The following is a 20,899-nucleotide window of genomic DNA, read 5'->3' as shown; positions in this document are numbered from 1 at the left end:
CCACAGAAGCTTAGACATATTTTAGGGGGATTTAACAGATCCTTCCATGGAAGGATCATCTCTTCTGGAAGCCAAAGAGTTAATTCAGCAAAAGGATGGATTAACAGTTCTTTAAAAATGTGCAGCACTCTGCTGATTCTTGCATTTGACAGGAGGAATTTTCTCTCTCTTGGTGCTTCCAAAACCTCTGTTGTATTAACACAGCACCACAAATCCCTGAAGACTTCCCACAGTGCAAAACAAGGAAGCTGCTAAACAAAAATCAGCCGATGTCACAGCTTACCCAAGCACGCACCACTGAAACAAGCAGGCCACACTAAACCCTTGTGCAGCAGGTAAGGACTTGGTGAACCGAACACAGATTCGGGCATTCAGGACTGCCCCAAGGGATGGAGGCTCCAAGACAAGTTTTCCTATAGTCAGGATAATGACCTATAACACTAAAACATCTTCAGCTGCTTTGACTCCATTTAAACTATAATTAATGAGCCTATAACATATTTAATTAAGGACATTAGAGTAAAGTAATATGAGCTACAGAGGGAAGAGGTCATTAAACAATCAGCAGCACCATGCCGGGTTTTTGTCACTGGGTCTTGTCACCCCTCCCAGGACACTGCCCCCCACCACCCATTTCAACTCTCTGTGCCTCCTGTATGTTCAACAGGAGATCCCAAGAGAAAACAGAAAGGACACTTACTTTTAACTTGCTTTTTAATGCTTTTTGTGTTGTCCAACCAATGCTGAAAAATAAATTACTTTCATTGAATTATCAATAAAGAAATCTCACAGAAAGAACAAAGAAGGAAAAAACCCTATTCGTTAGTAAAGACCATCTTGGAATAACAAGTAGTTTGTTAAAACAATCTAGTCCAAATCTTTTACAATTCACAGCTCAGTGCTCATCGAAGATCTTTCACTCAAAGTTTGTAATGCAAAATGTCAGTTTTCAACAAACAGAAACATCCTGTAGTACCTTATGTAAAGCCAATCTTCAAGGAAGCATTATCTACTTTAAAAAAAATGTACTGACAAACCACTCTAATGACTAAAATTTTCATCCTGTCCAAACAAACACTTAATTCACACATTAGTAGGTCAGCCAGTGACAATGTGCCAGAGAGGCATAAATCATAGCTGGAGACTCCGGCACTCAGTTGTGTGTGATGTTTACTTGGATGCAAGGGGAGAGACAAAATAAATATTGTTGGCCTTCAGGCATTTTCTTTAGATGACTCAAGTGCAGTAACAACAAAGCTATCTATGTCCAAACATAAGGCTCAGCTTTACCTGACTCTCCAAAATTTATTCACAGGTGACATTTTAGCAACTGTCACATGGGAGGACAGAAGTTACTGCCTCACCTACAAATGCTAATTATAAGCTATATACTAGACATGAAGCCAAAATAATGGCTTCACTTATACTATGTACAACAGCATGTGAAAAAGAAGCTATAGATAGCAGGTTGAGAGAAACATCTACACGTATACGCTATGCTCCCTAAAATAATTGCATATGCTCCCACTGCTGAAGAGTTTATACCAGAAATTAAAGATAAAGCTGGGAAGCTAACATACAGCTAGCGGTAGAGACCTACTTCCAAGTGCTGTGCGTAGTGAACAGCTCCCTCCTCCAAAGGGGGTGACTCAGGTAAACAGTGAACACAGCACCCTATTCAACACAATTGCATTGACTCAACAGCCAGAGCAAACTACCTAGCACATTATGTCCTGTGTGGTTTGCAATGCCCAGGTAACACCACCTCATGTGATCAATCCCAAATGTCACCTTGCAACTAATACAGATGAATTATATACTTAGCAACACTCCCTTCGTTAAAACTACGTGCCATGAAGTTCACAGCAGGCCCCATAGAGGACAGAAGAGCAACAGGGGTATGAGAAAGAACCGGTATTTTCAGGTTGCAATGCCAAGCGCAAACACATTCCTGTCTTCACAGCAGCCCTGCCTTCTGCAGAGAGCGTGTAACGTCAGCCTGTAATACAGCCAGGGTATGCAGTGACAGACATATTAGCTGCAGATCAGAACAACTGAACCGTCTACTGCTGCTGTGCACACAGCTGAAAATGCTCTCATTACCTATTAAAACCAAGTAGCTACAGAAAGCTATCTGAAATGTATCTAATATATTTTTAAAATAAAGCAGGAAGCTTAAGGAAGAATGAAGCAAATATTTATGTCAACTTTGCTTACACTACCAGCGAAACAGAGCTGACCAATTTTGTTTGTTAGTTTCTTTAAGAAAATGATAGAATCTCTCTCTCTATTCCACAAACTCACTTGCTGTAAGAGACAATTTACTTACTCCTTCCTCCACCATAAAAATATACAAACTACCCACTTGGAGGCTTGCAGGTGATTTAGATACAGGAATGGCAGAGAGAGCCATTTCTGGGCTCCAGGACTGGCTGTGCACGCCTGTTTCATCTCCCTCCTGTTTTCTCTCATCTCCTCCACATTCCATGGGAAGGCAACTGAGAGGCCCGCGACAGGCACTGATAGCATTTTACTCTGCTCGGCTCTTACCACCGCTGCCTACAGGAGCTCCCTCTGAATGGTAAGGGTGTGCGTGGAACAAGGGAAACAGAACTGCTTTTAAAAGGAGAGGGGGGAAACAAAACAAACAAACAAAAAAACCAAACCAACACATGCATGGACACACACAGACATCAGGAAATTTAATATTTATTCCAAGTGATTAAAATGGAATTCAAGTGGACCTGGCAAAAAGTTTACATTTTGATGAGAGTCTGCTCAGCACAGTCTACTGCTGAAATCCAGAGATAAAGTTTGCTAAACAAAAAGCAATATGAACAACAGCCTGCATAGAGTGCTGGAAGTCCTCACTAAAACAGTTTGCTGCTTCAGACATTTAGAAACAAAACAAAACACACAAAAAAAACCCCAAACCCAGCAACATTTCAAGAAGGTAGGGTAAACGAGGTTTTTTTAGTAAGACGGTGAGGCTAAAACTGGTTCCGTACTTTATCGAATTAATGGGTGCATACTTAGTGCAATGCTATACAAATAATTTTCAGCATTAAGCACTACATTAGATAAAACTGCCAGAGTAACAAACCAATGTGTTGTACAATTCCATTAGGAAGAGCAAGTATTTGATGCTTGCAACCTGTACGTTATAATCAGAAATTTGCCACCTGTTCAATGTTCAATGCCTCCTTACTAGAAACATCTCTCCAGTATTGCTAGAGGAAAAGCCAAATAGCCCAACAAGTTAACAGCAATCTTCATCTTTTCTGTCACTGGACATGCTGCCTGTTCGTTGTCAGCCTGAATCAAAATTATTTAAATTAACAATAGTCTGTTCCCTTGACTGCCAGACCAAGTCTGACATATGGTGGACAATCTTGCAAATAACTCCTTTTGCCATCTCCTGCCTCTTACCTGGATGGCGGGGGGGCGACAATGTATTCCTAACCATCAGATTAGCAACGAACACAGAAATCACACAAAAATGACAATCCTTTCGCTTCACTAGCTGTTTCAAGAACTTCTTTAAAGAAGCTAGTATTTGAATCCTAAAAACCAAAATGTCAGTAAGAGTTTGCATAATTATCTGGGTTCTCCCCACTCCCCAGTGCATCATAAGCCCAAACACCTAACTACTAATCACTTCTGCAGCTCAAAAGAAGAAAAAAAAGGCTATCCTTCAGTCGTACAAAATTAATCTATTGAAAACGCATTTTTAGTTAAAACAAGAGGGGAATTTTTCGATTTTTTATTTAACTACATGTTGCTAGTTTGCCAATGTTTTTATATCATCAGGTGCAACTAGCTAGTAAGGCAATACACTTAGATTTAAATTGGGTAGTAGAAAGATTATCTCCTTCAGAACCAGCGGACAATTACATCCACAGTAAGGGACCGGCACTGTTTATTTAACAGGTCTCCTGAATAATCTTTGACAAGTCACTTGATTAGTCTCTGTCTTTGTTTCCAGCTGCAGATTGGGTTTCTGCTAGAATGTGCCAGCTCCTCTTTGCAAAAATGGCTGCCATCACAAGAGTTCTTAAAGCAGTTTCTTAAAGCAATTATCTCTGGCTGTCATGTTCAGTTCTTCTGGCAAAATGCAATCTTTTCTGCTTCGTTATACAGAGTGTATCATTAAAGTCCAGTTTAAACAGATTGTTATCTCTGCCTCTTTTCAGTCGCACATAGTTAAGAAGAGGAAGCAAACTAAGTTTGAAATTTCTTGTACCTGGTAGATTGTGCAGTATCAAATACTCAGTCTGGTGCTGTCTGGACTGGAAGTAACAATTTGCTGGACAAAAGCAAGCCATGAGCCATTGCTGAGGCAGAAAAGATTAACTCTTATTTCCCCATTTCAAGATGAAATGATGTTATTTGCTAACAGAACAGTAAGAGGAAAAAGTTTACCATGCAGATAGTTTCACCAGTTATAGCTAACCCACTGTGAACTCTTATGAGATCCTAGAGGCACAGGGAACTACTTCAGAAGCCACATGGTAGAAATTGAATTAGGATACCTAAAACATACAGATTATTTTTTTTCTGAAGCAAAAAGATAAATGCAACGGAGTCAATCACTATCAATACTCAACATCCTAGACTGCACATGCTTAACACAGCTAACATGATTTTTGTAAATATAAAATGGTATACAATGGGCTGTTTCCTAATTTCTGTTGGTAGCAGGTATGCATGGTTCTGAATGACATCCCTCCATTAGTGTAACGGCCTTTTATTCCTCAGTGTTAAATGTCTCTGGTCTGCAAGAGGTGTAAGACCACTTTCACTACTGGGAACTGCAGCCCAGTAGCAGCTAATCCTGCTAGCCATGAAGTTTGCTTCAGATGCTGAACACAAATTATTTTCTCGAAAGAGAATATTCTCTATAATTACAAGCTAAGCATAAAACTCACTCACAATAATTTTGAAAAGAAGCCATCAGGCTATAAGTGTGCTTTGGGGTGGATAACACTGTGTCGAAAGCTGGCAGCTTCTTTCAAAAATTCAAGCTTGAGGAGTTTTTTGCCATTGTACAAAGCTGTAACAATTAAGATGCCACCTTCAGATTGTTCCAGACATAGACCCTCACAGAAGAGAAGGAATATATGTCATTGCTTCCATTTTGTATGCTGACCTCGAACAATTCAGGTATTTAGCTCAGCAACAACTGCCTGTGCTTCCACTCTGCCATCCTAATCATGAAATAATTCTGAAGTGGACGTGAAACACAGAAGCAATTAAGTCATACATCTAACAAATAAGACTGACATACACAGTACGAAAACTCAGATCTCATTCTACCTGGGGATAAGGGAATACAGGTTTAAGTTACAGGGATGCAGGACAGAGACAAAAATCCACTCTTTGTCTAACGCCCCACTTAACTTGCAGCTATCCTTGCAGGCAGGATTAAGTACTTGGCCATGAGAAGTATCTATATAAAACTGCACAGCCCGCAAGTGGAAGAACCGTGGTTGCTTCTGACAAACAGTGCTCTGCTTCTGTTTTCAAAAGCAGTCACATTTTTACAAACATGCAACAAACTTCACAAACTCAGGCTTGCAAGAACCCTCTACTCAAACTGTCTGGTACATACAAAACCACCTATATCCTCCCAAAAACTTCTATTTGCAGGTCTGAGTTACAACTGATTTGAGCAAATCAAAGGCATACCCCTCTTGCCAAGATTATTTCCCAAGCAGACATTAACAAGATGACTTCTGTTCATGAGAAAGTTGACGGCACTGGCAAAGGAAAACTTTCTGCCCTCTGCAGAACACTGAAGGGCCAAGCACACGCTCTAGTTTTGCCCCTTCCTCTCTGCATCAGCAGCATCAAGAATTTCTACATGACACGTCAGGCTCTGGGGTCCTGCTGGACCAGCCTGCCTAATGACAACAGAAGGTGTGACAGGAACAAGTGAAAAACAAGAAAGGAAGAGACAACAGCTTTGTAATATTTAAGAGTGCTCAAGGTGGAATTAAACTTGGGGTCACCTAAACTAACACACCACAGAGCTTCTGCACAAAAATTAACTCAAAAGAGGCAGCATTCTTATAGTGTTTCTGTCAATATTAAAATTTAACTTTTAGACTGTTGCTTAAGAAAAAAAAAAAAAAAAAAACCAAAAACGAACTTCTACTCACCGCCACTTGTGCGGAATCCATGAACCTTAATCCAAAGTAGTCGCTTTCTATAAGGTCCAGATGATACATGATCTGTTCAAAGAGGAGCTGGCCTTTGGCCTTTTTCTGAAAATATAAAAGAATTTAGTACTTAGCAGGCAGATTTACTGTAGCATCTACCTTCTTCTAGGCATACTTTATATTGTAATTCCAAAAGTAAGTGAATCCCAAAATTAAGCTTCTGAAAATATAATGTGGAAATGATTTTTTTCTCTCATAATTTTGATGCCTGTTTCTCTTAAAAGGCAAATGTACACTCCACAAGAAGCACACATAATATCCTTAAAGGACTTGCATAATGTCCTTTTTTGGAAAATGTCAACATTGACTTGCACAACAGAGTGTCAAAACATCATTTTATCATTGTCCCTTTTAGGCTTTCCTTACTCACCGAAGTTCAACAGAACTGGTAATATAGCTAGCACAATTGCAATAACTAATGCACTGGAAAATTTTCAGAGCAAAGTACAGCAAATTGCTTACAAATTTACTACTGTTTGATATCTAGGCAATTCACCAGTTTTGAAGCAGGTAGCAAACCATATTGAATTAGGATATAGCATTCCATTAGCAAGTGCTTTTAACAACTTCCAGGAAACAGTCTGGGGCAAGCAACTTTAACAAATAGTACTTAGATAACACATTTACAGAAGTAAGTTCATAAAACTCACTTGTAGGTGCAAAAAGCCACTGCATATGCTCATACATAATTCATGAAAAAAACTTAGCCCTGGCCCCAAGAAAACATCATTTTTACAGTGATGATCTAAAAAATTAAACAGTTGTATTTAAAGAGAAGGCACGTAAATAGCACTGGGCAGTTTCTACACAACATACATTTTTCATGATATGAACTCCTTTACAGTAATACATTGGAAGAAAAGCTTAACAGTAATACCCGAGATGCCTAAATGTAATAAAAAGACATTAATAAATTAGTAGGTCAGAGTACAAGTCGCAGTGTTGAAAAGAAATATTTTTAAATGCAAAGAAATCCAGAAAGGATTTATGCTTACACTGCAAGCAGTTTAAGGATTTCTCTAATTCCATAATGCTATCATCTTGCAATCTTTTATCTTAATATTTATACATTCACAACTTGAGAAATGGGCTAACTTTCTAAGCACATTTTTTTAGTAAGCTACTAATTAGCAGATTTAGTCCACCTCTCAAAATTCTGGGCCAGCCAGAATTCTTATTCTCGGAAATAATTTGGTTTAAACACCGAGTAATATCCATGTAAGTAAAGCAGCATGCATATTTTTTGCCACCTTCCTCTACCCTGATCTTCAAATATTTTATATTCAACTTTGCCATCATAACCATTGGTTTACTCGATGTGTTAGTTAAATCCAACATGACATTTCACAGCTCAAAGCAAAATCTCAGAAAAGTCTGTAAACTGAACCTGCCTAAGCAAGTTCTCCCACAGTTGTTTATTTCCAGGTATTGGGGGAGGTAAGGGGAACGGAAGGCAATCAGACCAGCAGGCAACTTCACGTACACACAGCATCTACAAAACGTTGTGTAATGAAAATGCTGAGATGCAGACCTCACAACTCATTCAGAGCAAGTTTTTTCTGTTGACGTCAAGAAAAAGTACTTGTCAGGCAATAGCAGATTTATTAAACACCAGCAAGAGTCTCCTAACAGAAGCCTTAAGGCAAATCGCCTACATATAAACCCACACATTTCTTCCACTACTCGAGTCTGTAGCCTCTTTCTTGAAAGAGCAAGGCACTGAACTGCTGATAATTTCTCTCAGCACAGGATATCTTCTGCTTAAACAGTAAAATATACTAATAGAAGTGAAATCAATTCAGCGTTCGCAACAGCAAAACTAGAAAAATGTTTTATTTTGCATGAAGCTTCCTGCACCTGGTCAAAAACTAGAGGAAAATCTGCCCTTATTGGGTAGAACATTTTAGATCCTTCTCAATTCCTCAGTAAGTCATCTCTTAAAACTGTAATTAACAGTTATCTCAGCCAAATTCCCTCCCGGGGATGGGCAACAGAGCACTTTAACTCGAGCCTGGAATTACTACATGTGCTGTTCTCAGACTACCAACAACCGAAACTTACTGTTGTTCAAAATTCTGCAGCATCAAATTAGTTTCAGAGCGTGTTCACCATGTCGGTAATCTCAGCAAAGGACTCAGTGATCGAGTGGACCCAGAATGACTAATGTGAAATAAAGTTCCTAAAGAATAGCACTGGAGCGGCTGTGGAAAGGTTTACAGGGCTACTGGTTGTTTTTTGACTTAAATCACCAAGGCTGTCAACATGGAATTAATTATGCAGTACTGTGCATATGACTTAAACCACCAGTGGCTGTATTTGGCGCAAAAGTTTCACACGTGCTTTAATGTTAAATTCAAATTCTTTCTTAAAGCCTTCCTCAAGTCCTTCCTCCTTATATTTAAACAACGGAAAACAAAAAATATTATTGCTTTGTAACCGGTCAATTTTTATGAAAATTAATTTCTTTGTAGTCAATAAAACGGTGATCGCAAGTGTTTTTGAAAGACATAGCAAAGACACACTTTTATTACATTTTCTGGTGAAAAATTACCTTAACTTTCTAATGGCAACATTCAATATAAATGACATTTTTATCCTGCTGGTACCCCGTGCTCCCCCCTCCCTTTCTTTTCCTTGCAGCAGAGCTCAAGCTACTCTCAAAGGACAAATATTTTCAAGCTGCTTAATGGTTACCGATGAACTATTAACGACTCCACTCACAAGCAGTTCAGCCAGTGGCTGGTCCTCCCTTCAGGGCACAAATTAAACTTCTCATGGGTTTGTAATTCTGTAAAACCTGACTACTCGATTTACACAGTCTGCTATACTCTGTAGGAAGCCACAGCAAACATCTCACAGCAGGAGAATCAACAACTGAACTTGGAAACATAAATAAAATATATCATTTATACAGGGCAGGTCATCTAGTGGTTTTGCCACACTTTGGAATGAGATAAAAGCATCTTTTGATCCCTTTGGCATGAATCGCACTCCCCCGCCCCTGAATGGAAGGGATGCTCTCAACTATGTCCTAATGACATCTCATGCTGCTCTTAATACCTGCAATTGCTGGCTGAGTAGGTGTTACAAAGGCTGGACTTAACCCCGGTAGCTCAGCAGCAAGGCTGGGTAAAGCCAACTCTGGTGTCCACCTCGGCAGGCTGGTCTGTCCCATCACCACGGGCATAAGGTGATACGGAGACATTCACCTTGGCTCAGGCATCTCAATCACTGCCTAAAACTAGAGAGGCAGCGTTTATACCCTCTTCTTGCGGTCTCAGAGATAAAGGTTATTTCACGGACGCGCATTCAAGAGCATAAGTCAGCAACTCAGTGCTCCACAACCTGCCTGCCTGATGTAAGGGCCATTTTCAGTACTGGCAGCAGCCAGCACAGACCAGCACTGGTGAAGCAACACAGGCTTGCAACAGCTGGGGATGAGACCCTTGTGCTGGGCAAGCACCCGCTGAATGCCTCACTTCTTAAGGTTTTTATCAGGTTTTTAATCACAGCGAAGTACTTCAAACTTCCAAAACTTGAAAAAAATACAACCAAAACGCCCACCTAATGAATTACTAACTAAACCGCTGATAAAGGATTTTTCTCCTCTTTATTTCTTTTCTTTGTGAAGAAAAGGAGGTCCCTATATAAGATGAAGTCTGAAAAAAAGAGATGAGTAGGCTTTACCTTCATGGGACATATTATCCTTTGTGTCTTTGCAGCTGTACTTTCCTGCCAGAAGATTTCTTCCAATGATTATGTTAATATTGCTTATTAACAATAACTAACAGTAGTTATTGCCTTCAGTAGCTACTGAAGGGCAAAAGCTCCCTTCCTAGTTTTTGTCAGCTCATTGGGAGGGTTACCATTCATATTCATACCAGTTTTCTCGGAAAGACCCCATTTACCCCCACTCCGGAGAAGCTAGGGACTCCTGTTCAGGATTCACAGCTACCCAGTTGCTAGCATGTCACCTACGCACGTTTGTAGACCGTGACAGTGTGGGAGCAGTACGTGAGCCTGTCCATTTTTTTTACGAAGTTAATCCCCCTTCTTCCAAATGACACGTTTTGAAAAAATAAGCCATGAGAAAGCTCCAACAGTGAGCTTTGAAGGAAAAAGATTTCATCTCAATATCATGAAAACAATATCTATAGTTAACACCATTAAGGTTTGCTGGAGAATTGGAGGGTTAAACCCCCTTATCTTTACAAAGGCCATGTTAGAAGTACACATTATTTGTATCATCCTGACCTTCTTATGGCTTTAAGTACTGACCTACAAATGGAGTTGCTCCTCTCCTCAAACTCCAAGCATCAATCTTTCAAATAACTTTTCCAAACTCCCCAGTCAATTCTCTCCTTCATCTAAAGACGCCACTGGCAGCAAAGCACCAGTTCTGCTTCTCTCTCTGGTTTACCCCCAGCCTTTTACAACATACACCACATATTCTTGTACTGAGTAAAAAGCCCTGCAGGCTGGAAGGCTGCAGAGTAATTTCCACCTCCAGAGACAGAGCTTATCAATTCCTCTGTTTACTCAATCTCTCCCAAATATAGGAAGACAAGCATTTGGGATTAGACATTTTGTTCTGTTATTCTCTGGAGAAAGAAAACGGCAACTCCCAAAATCTCTATAAAGAATTGATGTCAATACCCATTATAACTGTATGTTTATTAGGGTACTATATAGAAGGATTTTAATGTACTGTGCTCAGGCTTATTGACCCTATACATAAAAAGATAAAGATTCAAAACATTCATACTCGTCAGCTTGTTTGGACAGAAGTCAGAAGTTTTTCCACTCCCAGAAAGTTTGTATCTTCTAATTTCATATTTGATTTAATCCATTTCTGAATCTATCTCCTAATGTTCTTTCTGATATGGAATATATCTAAACTGCTTGTTCAGCAGGAAGGTTTAGAGATTAAATACCTCCCCCCAGTATATTCTCAAATATTTGATTTTATTTGGTGTTCCACCTGCAGGTTTCTCAGGAGCAGTCTGGTTAAGAGCATATGAGAGTCTCCGTTTTTGACTGAGCTCTTTACAGGGACAGTTCAGTGGGAAAGCAGAGCTTCAGACAAAATTCGCTGTTATGCTGTGAGTTAGGAATGCTAAATCTTCAGGTAACTAAACCAGCTTGCAGCACCATCCCCAGAAACACTCGGCAGCACACTGCAGGCCAAAGAAATCACTCTGATAGCAGCCGCGGTTCGCTTCCAGCTGCTCCCTTCCTCCCTTTCCAGCCGGGCCAGGGCATCCCGCACGGCAGCAAGCCTGAGACGCTCACCTGCCACTAACCCAAAATGACCGGACTCCCAGCACGACTCAGTGCAGGCAGTCTGGGATGATGCTGCTGCTCAGAAGTGCTGAAACGACTCAGCATCTACTATGTACGTCTTACATTCAGTCTCAGTATGCATTTAAATCTGGCACCCCAGGAAGCACTGAATCAACCTGCACTACGGCTGGGCCGCCTTCCACCACACAGGCAGCACGTCTGCTTTGCAACACTCAGCTCAGGATTGATTTTTTCCAGTTTCAGTCCCCTAAGGGTCTTTCAGTAGCTTAAGTAAATAGTCAAAAGCATTTCAATAGTTTAAGACCACATGAAAAAGAAGTTTTAATCCAAAACTTTATAGTCTTCACACACCACACACACACGTTTACTTACTCATTACTTTTGTTAGCTAAGCTTTGTTCTGAAAATTTAAAAGCCAGCCTTGAACACTAAGATTATTCATTTTATTCGAAGACTGATTTTCCAACATTTTTAGCATTACTAGGTTTTCTTTTTAATCAGCATCTGTGCCACAGACGGCATTCTATATTTCATATTTACAGCTACAAATATTCAGCAAGTAGCCACAAATATTCTACAAGCTTCTAAAAAAAAAAATAAAAAAATATAGAGTGGATTACTGAATAAAAACAACTATCACAATACATCTCTGATCTTGTAGTCGGATCAACGCCGATCATCTCCCTCCACACAAAAAGCCATCAGCACTCCTTAACAGTTTGCTGGTAACATTTTAGGCATTCCAGATAGATTTCTTAGTTTTATTTAAAATAATCACTACAAATACAGTCCTTTTTATCTTATTTTGTAAGCATTACTCCAAAACTGTAAACAGCTTAGCTAATTCTTGCTATTCCATGGAGCTCTTGGACTGGTTTATGTAAGACCTTGTTTTAATGACACTTCATTATAATAAGGACAAAACCATCTTATTTTGCAATCTCCATATTAAATTTCATGCACGCATAAGTAATGAATATTTTAAGACAAAAAACTACTCAGAGAGCATCCATTCTCTTAATTCGTGTCTTTCACCTTATATCACCAGGAAGCCTTTCCCTAAAAGGTAGGTTGCACATACAGAAACTGGAATACAATTAACGCTCTATTATCCATGAGAAGATTATGTAAATTGTGGGTTAAGCAGGGTCAGCTTTTTTTACCAAAACACGCCTGGCTTCCACAAAGTACAGTGCTGCTTCTGTAAGACCCCATACTTACTATCTGTTGCTGTTGTAAGGCTGACCTTGTTCCCCCACAGAAAGCTATCCACAAATTTTAAAAAAGGTGCATATTCCAAGTGTATCCTTGTAATTTAATTTCCATTACTTATCTTACCATTTTTCCCCTTTATCTAGGTTATATTTTCCTTTTCCCAATTATTACTCTGAATAGTGCAGAACTGACTATTTCTTCAACAAATGCTCTAGTTTTACATCTTTTGGTTTAAAAATCCTGTGGAGCCCTCCAGTACTCAAAACAGCACTTTATTTGAAATTCTTAACAAACATTTTTGTTCACAGGTGTTTCATAAGCTGCTGGTTAAAAACAGCAGTTAAAAACAGCTTTCAAGGAAAAACACTGCTGTAACGCCCTCCCCAACCTGTCTTTCCCCACAAACCATGACCACCAGAAGAGCCAGTATTTCAGCTGTTGAGGGTTTCCCGTGGGAGCCCAGATTGGTATGACTGAGCCGATGGGAGTCTTCAGGTACTAAACTGGGTCTGTTCACGGCTTTAGAGCTTTTGGGAATTCCAGAGGTGCCGTGGGGGAAGACAGAGTTTAGTTTCGCATGGGAACAGGATTAAAAGTAAGATAGGGGATGTCAGCAAAACAGAGTTCTTGTCCTCTCACCGCTCATACCACTAAGCAAACACTCCACCCCGTGGATCTTAAACAATTAGAAGAAAAAGCACAACCCGACTTTTGTCCAAAGTTGAACTCGAGGTAAGTTAACAGTAAAACAGCATGTTAACAGCAGCACAGTTAACAGACACCATATATTCTATAAAAACTTTTCATAGGTAGAAAAAATTACAATAAGCTTCTCAGTGTTTCACTGAGCACACGATAAGTCTGTCAAAATCACTGAATGCATTTGGACAAACATAAAGCTTCAAAAAAGTGGTAACAGACGAGAAGAACTACCAGGTCAAAACACAACTTTAGAATCTGAGATGAAGGTGGGGAAAAAACCCTACACCTTTCAATCAACCCCAAAAGAACAGTGATAGCTCGCATGAAGTTCATGCCTCCCATTTTGAACATACCAAAGTGACAGTAAATAGTATACATAACACTGATATTCTTCAGTCATTGACATGACTACAAAATAAGTAGATTCTTAAAAACAAGCAGTCTATGTACTGTGTAGGACTGTAGCTTTGATGAACAGCTCAAGTCATGCAATTTTGTAATTAAAAACAACAGAAGAAATAGAAAAGCAGACAGATTAAGTGGCTTGACAGACACCATAGATAAGATCAGTGGACAAAAAGCAGAGTTACTGCTCAAATCCTGGCTCTGTGTTTAATAAATTAATCTCAACTACATCATTTACAACATGTCCCTTCTGTCTCATTGTCAATATTCATAAAAATGTCATTCTTTGCTACTTAAGAAGACTCTGAAACGTTTGGCTTACATGACACTGTTCCCTGTGATTTATTTTTTTTTTTAATTTAAACAGAAATTCAGCAATCTCAGATTCAAGTATATGAACGACTGTAACTCCAGAATACTCTTCTTTCAGTAGCAAATTCACTGTAAAGGTATAGCTCAACAAGCATTTTAAGCAAGCATAAACCTGATACTGCCTCTAAATGCTTCTTCACCACATTTGGGGAGGCACATGGGGAACCAGATTAGAGAACTGCTCCAGCTGGAAACTAACATAAAATTATACCGATTATTTTCAGCCACAGCATTTTCTTGACTTAGCTTACTGCCTGGCTGCCAAAAAAATGTTTCTTCTGCCAAGGGGTATGCGAAAACAAGGACAAATGCAATAATGAAAGCAACATCTTTTCTTCCTGTGGCAGCAATAACTTATGCTACTGTAAAGTATTTATGTAGCCGTGGATTAAAAAAGGTACGGCATTCATTCTTGCCAAGACAACTTTCTCTGGCTGTGAACTAACCTGTTTGTTAAGTGATTCAGTCTTAAGAAACACTTTCTGTTTGGGTTTTTTGTTGTTTTGTTGTTGTTGTTGTTGTTGCTGTTTTTGTTTTTTTTAATAAAACAATTTCACAGAACTTAGGTAGACAATGGGACTATGCACAACTGAACTGGCAGACCCGAGGGCACCTCTTTGAGATAAACAAGAGTTCAATTTAAGCCAAATCTACTGCCAACAAAGTAACAGAACCAGTCTTGGAAAAGGTGTTAGCTCAAAGAGGACAATGATTCTCAAAGAAAGTTTTTGTAAAAGAAAAAAAAAAAATCTTTCTCTATATACACACACATGTATTTTTAATTTAGCTTTAGATTTTAGAAAGTAATGTTGTTTTGCCAGGATTTTGCACCTTCCACTTCATCCCCTGTCTCCCCCTGCCTTTTTTCTTTCCTCTTTAAGAGTCAGCCCCAAAATATGAACGATGCAAATGGAGACACAAAAGCAAACACATTAAGAAGTTTGAAATGAAACATTTAATCTACTTTTAATTCATTGTATTTTAATCACCAAAGGAACTGGTACATGTCAGCAACTGATGACACACTAATTACTGCATCTAGCTATGTTGATTTAGCATATTTGTTTACTGTTACTCGTAACTTAGATGTCCACAGACAAGGCTTTATATTGGCTTATAAAGAAAAAAAGCAAGAGTAGAAAAAGTCTCCCGTAGAAATAAATAGTTACTACTGCACCCTGATTTAAGTTTTATAGTCCAGATGGCAGGTCGCGACACCTCTTCAGGTTCAATTTATGCTCCTCAAAGCCTTAGAAATGTTGTTAGAGGCGCCAGGAATTTGCCTACAGAGCCAACTCCAGCTCCAAAGATTACTGCTCTGGTTATGTGGAGACACCAATTTAAACTTGAGTACTTTTTAAGTGTAACTCTTGCTGTAAAGTGTTTGTGGGCATTCCTGGCCTCAAATCAAACATCCTAGGCACTAAGCAGCACTGGATACGTTCATTACATTGTTTCAGAGATGTACAAATTAGTTTTACTACCCTCTATAAATGCCTATCTGTATAGTTATTTCGCAAATAAAGATGCCAAACTGTTTCTTTCACTCTAGATTACTTGGGGTTCTGGATCTCGCAGGAGTTATTTCTACTCACTATGTCAACAACACCGCTCAATGCTCTAACAAGTTGAGCCTTCCTCAGACTACCTAACATTATAAACGCTCTAGAATTGTGCTTAAAGAAAGGGAGGAAAGAAAAGCCATTTCAACAATGGCTGCTCTGCACACTCTTTCTAGCCAGCAGCTCCGATGTCAGCGCAATTGTTACTGCAGACGAAATCCTATGGAACTAGTCAGAAGGTCTCGCAGACCCACAGCTTCCTAACTCAGCTACGTGAGCACAAAACAAGTCACTAATAACTATAGCACATGATAATGGAAAAAGAGAACACATCGCTTCTATTGCTACTGTTCATCCTGTTGGCCAAAAACAGGTATGTAATTAAGCAGATCAGAACAGACACGTGTATATTAAGGGAGCTTTAGAAATGTAAAACAGTGGCTAACACCTCACTCCCAACAAAGCACTATGCTATGAGACAATCTCTGCTATATAATCTGCCCTGAGGAGAGGAAGGAAGTAGAATTCTTCTCTTTCCCTCCCCTCTCAAGTTAGCGTTAAAAACTGCATCCATCTCTGACACAAAATCAAAACACAAAACCTACGCAGAAACTACCGCTAGTACTTCTGCTCATCCCTCTTCAACAGAACTACGCCAAGAGAATTACACCTTCCTTCTCAAGATGCATACATAGCTCACTGAAAAGAAAATCCAATTCATCCAAAACGTTACTTGCTCGAAGTTAAGCCTTGGCACAACAATTAAATTAACATGCTAGAAAGCGTTCAATGTATAAGGCACAATGACATCCAACAAAACACTCTCTAGTTTCAGTGAATAACAAAGTTCACTATTCTTTCAGTACCTTTTTATCACCAGGAACTTAGTGGACGTCAAGTCACAGAGTTGGTTGCTACAAGTAGATATACCTTTACCTAACTTGTAAACAGCAAAGAGGACAATCAGATTGACAGAAGCCAACGGTATTTAAAAAACTAACTCGCATCACTCGTACCGGTAAGTCCACGCTCACATCCGTTCCATCCAGCAGCGCTACTCGGCAAGTGATGATGGACTTTGCGTCCCCAGCTGCAGGGATGTGGGTTGCAGCTCTTTGTGCCTCTCTTAGCCGTTCCTTCTCTGCATGCTTACGCATAGACCGTCGTCCAAGGGTTCGACGGAAAAAGCTCAGCATCTTTGCTACGAAATCCAAGACAGAAAGAGAACCTGTTAACGTCAGTTTTTCACAGGAAAAAGAAAAATAATAGCCTGCATTTAAAGTTATTTGAAAACGCCAGACCTTGATAAAGAACTCTTAGAGATTCAAACAAACATTTTGCTTCTTTGGATTTAAATACCCACAGTCTTTGACTACTTTGAAAAAAAAAAAACTCAGCTCAAACGTGGATGGTAGTTGGGGTGTTTTTTGGGACAATCTGAAAGCACTTTAGGGAAAAACCAGCGATCGTGTAGATCTCATACAGTTAATTGTAATCCTTCATTAATAAAAACGCTACTGCACTCTTCAACGAGACGGTGATGTTCTCTCGCAGCTGGAAAGCAACTACGGACTCCGTACCACCAGCTATTTCCTTGGCTGACACACTCCATCCCTCTCATCGAAAAAACAACCCTTCCCGCCCCAGAACTTCGCTTGCAGATCAGGGACCTTGGCGCCGAGCCTCTCAAGGAAAGGCTTCGCACAGGCAGCCGAGCGCCTTTTGGGCACGGCGGCTCCCGGCGCCCCGCGGCCACGGCCACGGCGCGGCTGCCCGGCAGCCTCCCAGCCTCCCGCCGCCAGGGTCCCCGGCCGCCGCGGCAGCGCCGGCCCAGCAAACACCCGATGAGTCAGCCCTGAACCCCAACAACCGGCCGGGCTCCCCGGAGAGCAGCCCAGCCCGCCACCACAGCGCGCCGAAACCCGCCGCTGCCCGGCCGCCTCAGCGGGGGAGGCCCGGCGAGGAGCGGCCGCCGCCCCGCTCCAATCCCCCTCCCCAGGCCGCGCCGGCCGGGCGCCCCCGGCCCCCCCGGCCCTCACATAAGCCCCGAGACCGGCGTCCGCCTCAACCCCGGACGGCGGCCCCGCTCCTGCCCCGCCTCCCCGGCGGCCTCGCCTCAGGGGTCGCGCCGCGCCCTCCTCGCCCCCAGCGCGGCTGCGGCCGATCGGGCACCGGCGCGGCGCCTCCCACCCTCCGTGGCGCCGCTGGCGGCGATCGCAGCGGGCCCCCAGCGCCGCTCACCTGGCGGGCGGCCCCCGCGGCCCGGGCAGCGGGAGCGGCGGAGCCGGGGGCGGCGGGAGCGCGTCCCCGCGGCGGCTCCTCAGGGCCCTGGGGGCGGCGAGGGAGCCCCCGGGAGGGGGCGGGCCTCCGAACATGGCGGAGCGATGTGGGAGGCTCTTAAACGGGCAACGACTCGCCCTCCATTTCCTCCCGCCCGCGCTCACTCACCTGGCGCCTTCCGCTGCTGCTCTCCCCTGCAGGGAGCGCTCCTCTTCGCGCCGCGGGGCCACCTCCCCTTTAAAGGGGCGGGCCCAGCGGAGAAGGGGCGCCCCCGCCCCCAGCCAGGTGGTTTCGCCCGGCCGGAGGGCCGCCGCGGGGGGCGGCGCGGCCCATGTGCTGCCCGGGGAGGGGGGCCGCGACGGGGAGCCCGCGGCCGGGAGCACCCTCGCCAACGGCCTGAGGGGAGAGGGGCCCGGGGCCGGCTGAGGAGGAGGAGGAGGAGGAGGAGGAGGCGGCGGCGGCGGCTGCAGTGCTAGGCGACGTGGTAAAACAAGGGCGATGAGGAAGCCCGCTAACGAAGCGGCAGTTCGTTTTGAGGCTTCGGGAGGGCTTTCAAATTTTTTTCGCGAAATTTCTGGAATTTTTGGTAACAGGTAGTGGAAGTTTCCTCAGCTGGTCAGCCAGGACTGTAACAGGTCCTCAGCGGGCCAGCAGTAGCAAGAAGCCTCAGGCAAACGTGCTCTTAAACCATGAAGTTTAGAAGAAAATCGTCTCTGAACGCTGCCTGAAAGGATAACTGTAGCAACATATTAAATAAAGCAGAACCATCTACAGACTAACACTGGTAGTATTTATACACCAAAATAAGATTATGACGACAAAATGCAGTTTGTAATCTAATGTCCTTAGGAAATCCGAGGACAGTTGGTCCAAGTGATCTATGCTTCTAACGCTTTCCTTACTTGTTGCTCCAGCCTCGGGGGAAAAGCCCTGCTCGCTGGCATTAGCCACAGCAATTACAAAGGGCTGCACTTCACTGTATTTTTTGAGTGCGTAAATATTTGCGTTCAAGCTGGTATTTGAGATCTCCAAATAGAAAACCTCAGGAAAGGCAATAGAAGGCAATATAAACTCTGCTTGCAAAGTATAGTGCTGGCTGAGAGACTGCTCTGGGTAAACGAGCTCCAGACTCCTTCAAAATCCCAGGATAACTGGGAATCCAGTCTCTGTAACAGTCTGGGAAAGTGGAGACTTTGGGCTGTAACTGGGGCCGCTTTTGCTAACGATAATGCAGCATTTTCTACACTCAGCTACGAAACCTGGTGAGAGATAACCGGTCACTCACCCGCCGCGCAGAGCATCACGGAACACCCGGCAGTCCCGTGCTACGGCAAGATCAACTCCAACGCCCGAATATGCATCAAGTTATCTTGATGTCATTTGCTGAAATGGAAAAAAAAAAAAAAAAGCTGCCAGGTAATTGCCCAGTATTTGCTTACTAAGCAACAGGCTGATTTGAATGTTAAATGTCAGTTATTTTGGCACCCCTGTGTTGACAACAGAGGAAGCCTCCTGCCACAAGCAGAAGGAGCACGGCAAGCTTAGGGGAAAGCGGAGATTCAGGTTCATGCCTGGTTATTTACTCAGGAACACAAATCACAAAATGGGCGAGGATTTAGGTACTTTTTATCAGAGAAGCAGGGACTATGCTTGCTCCCGGTACCCAGAGGAAACATACAAAATCTTACTATATTTATAGAGGGGAAAAAAAAAATAATTTATCTCAGAGGTTTTCGGATATCTGATGAATTCTCAGTGCAGATCAATTAACTGATCATTTGCACAACAAGCATGCTTAGTTTTTAGCGGAGATCTCCATCACATAAATGACAGTCTCCTTGCCATTAAGTCTACACCAATTCACATTTATCTATTGGACAAAGCATTCTGGAGAATAAACTACCTGATTCTTAGAGGCTGTCCCTAAATTTTCTGCCCATCTTAAACTATTTCCTCAAATTGAGCTTCTTTCCACTCTTGTCACTCTCAAGCTCCCTTGTCGCCACCAAAAACTCCCTTATTCCCAGCTTCCTTTCTGTAGCTTCAGTGACACAAGTGTTTTTGCTCATTTTTGCTCTTCCTGCTTCACATCAGCCTCTTGCTACTCTTCATATAATTGCAGTCTACTCCTTCCTCGCTATTTGCTACTCAGATACAGTCCAAGTATATGCACATGCAACAACTGTGGTATCTGTGACTTGTCTTCTATCCAGTCTTCCTACTCCAGTTTAAACAAATCTCTTCCTACTTCCTATCCCTTCTTACTTCTGTTTCTCTCCTTGAATGCTTTCCCAGTAGTTTATCTTTTTGTACTTCAAATCCAAACACCTTGTCCTCACTTTGAAGTCCTAAATTAATCAGTCAAATTAAGAACATATGGGTCTGTCTCTCTTCTTAGACTCTTATCCCTCTTGAGATTTTTGTCTTGCCTCCTAAATCCTTTCATCTTCTTTTTCTACTTTTGCTTTGAATATCTCCTCACTTTTTGGCAGCACACATTTCATCACAAACGTCCATCCGGAATTCTTGTTCTTCACATCAGTGCTCCTCATGCCCCCAGTTCTGTGATCAGACTATAATCTCTATTGAACACTGTCTCCAAAACGCTCACTGTATAAACGATAAATAAAGAGTTACTCTTCCATTAACGCAAAAACTGCAGTGTGTATTTTCAGGTAAAAAACTTTGGCTAATACTGTCACGCTGCTTCTGTAGCCAAGCAATTTCATTCCTGATAATTTAGCATCCTCTTCCAGCGCTCAAGCCATAGGTGTGTATTTATGGCATACAATGTCAAAAAGTAAAACACAAGATCAACATTATCTGGCATCAGAAGTG

The 20,899-nt window shown here is 41.9% G+C and overlaps 1 protein-coding gene across 6 annotated transcripts in view; it reads right to left on the bottom strand.

Moving 5' to 3' along the window:
- EPB41L5 (erythrocyte membrane protein band 4.1 like 5) overlaps positions 1-18,471 on the bottom strand; it is a 61,268-nt gene extending 42,797 nt beyond the window's left edge. For 4 of the 6 annotated variants that reach the window (XM_087734359.1, XM_087734362.1, XM_087734361.1 and 1 more), the window contains exons 1-4: positions 18,023-18,161; positions 16,798-16,982; positions 6,162-6,266; positions 701-743 (exon numbers count right to left, since the gene is read on the bottom strand). In XM_087734359.1, coding sequence (XP_087590485.1) covers positions 701-743; positions 6,162-6,266; positions 16,798-16,977 — 328 coding nt within the window. In that variant the 5' untranslated portion in view covers positions 16,978-16,982; positions 18,023-18,161. Of the gene's footprint in view, positions 1-700; positions 744-6,161; positions 6,267-16,797; positions 16,983-17,082; positions 17,632-18,022; positions 18,162-18,229 lie in introns of those variants that run through there. The other 2 variants (XM_087734365.1, XM_087734360.1) reach the window with 2 other exon arrangements.
- Positions 18,472-20,899: the final 2,428 nt, after the last annotated feature.

Source organism: Nipponia nippon, unplaced genomic scaffold, assembly GCF_047370975.1.
Source record: "Nipponia nippon isolate SJK-2023a ecotype South Korea unplaced genomic scaffold, ASM4737097v1 scaffold_5, whole genome shotgun sequence".
NCBI classification, from domain to species: Eukaryota; Metazoa; Chordata; class Aves; order Pelecaniformes; family Threskiornithidae; genus Nipponia; species Nipponia nippon.
The sequence above is the reverse complement of the archived record's forward strand: the minus strand, read 5'-3'. Positions and strand labels throughout refer to the sequence as shown.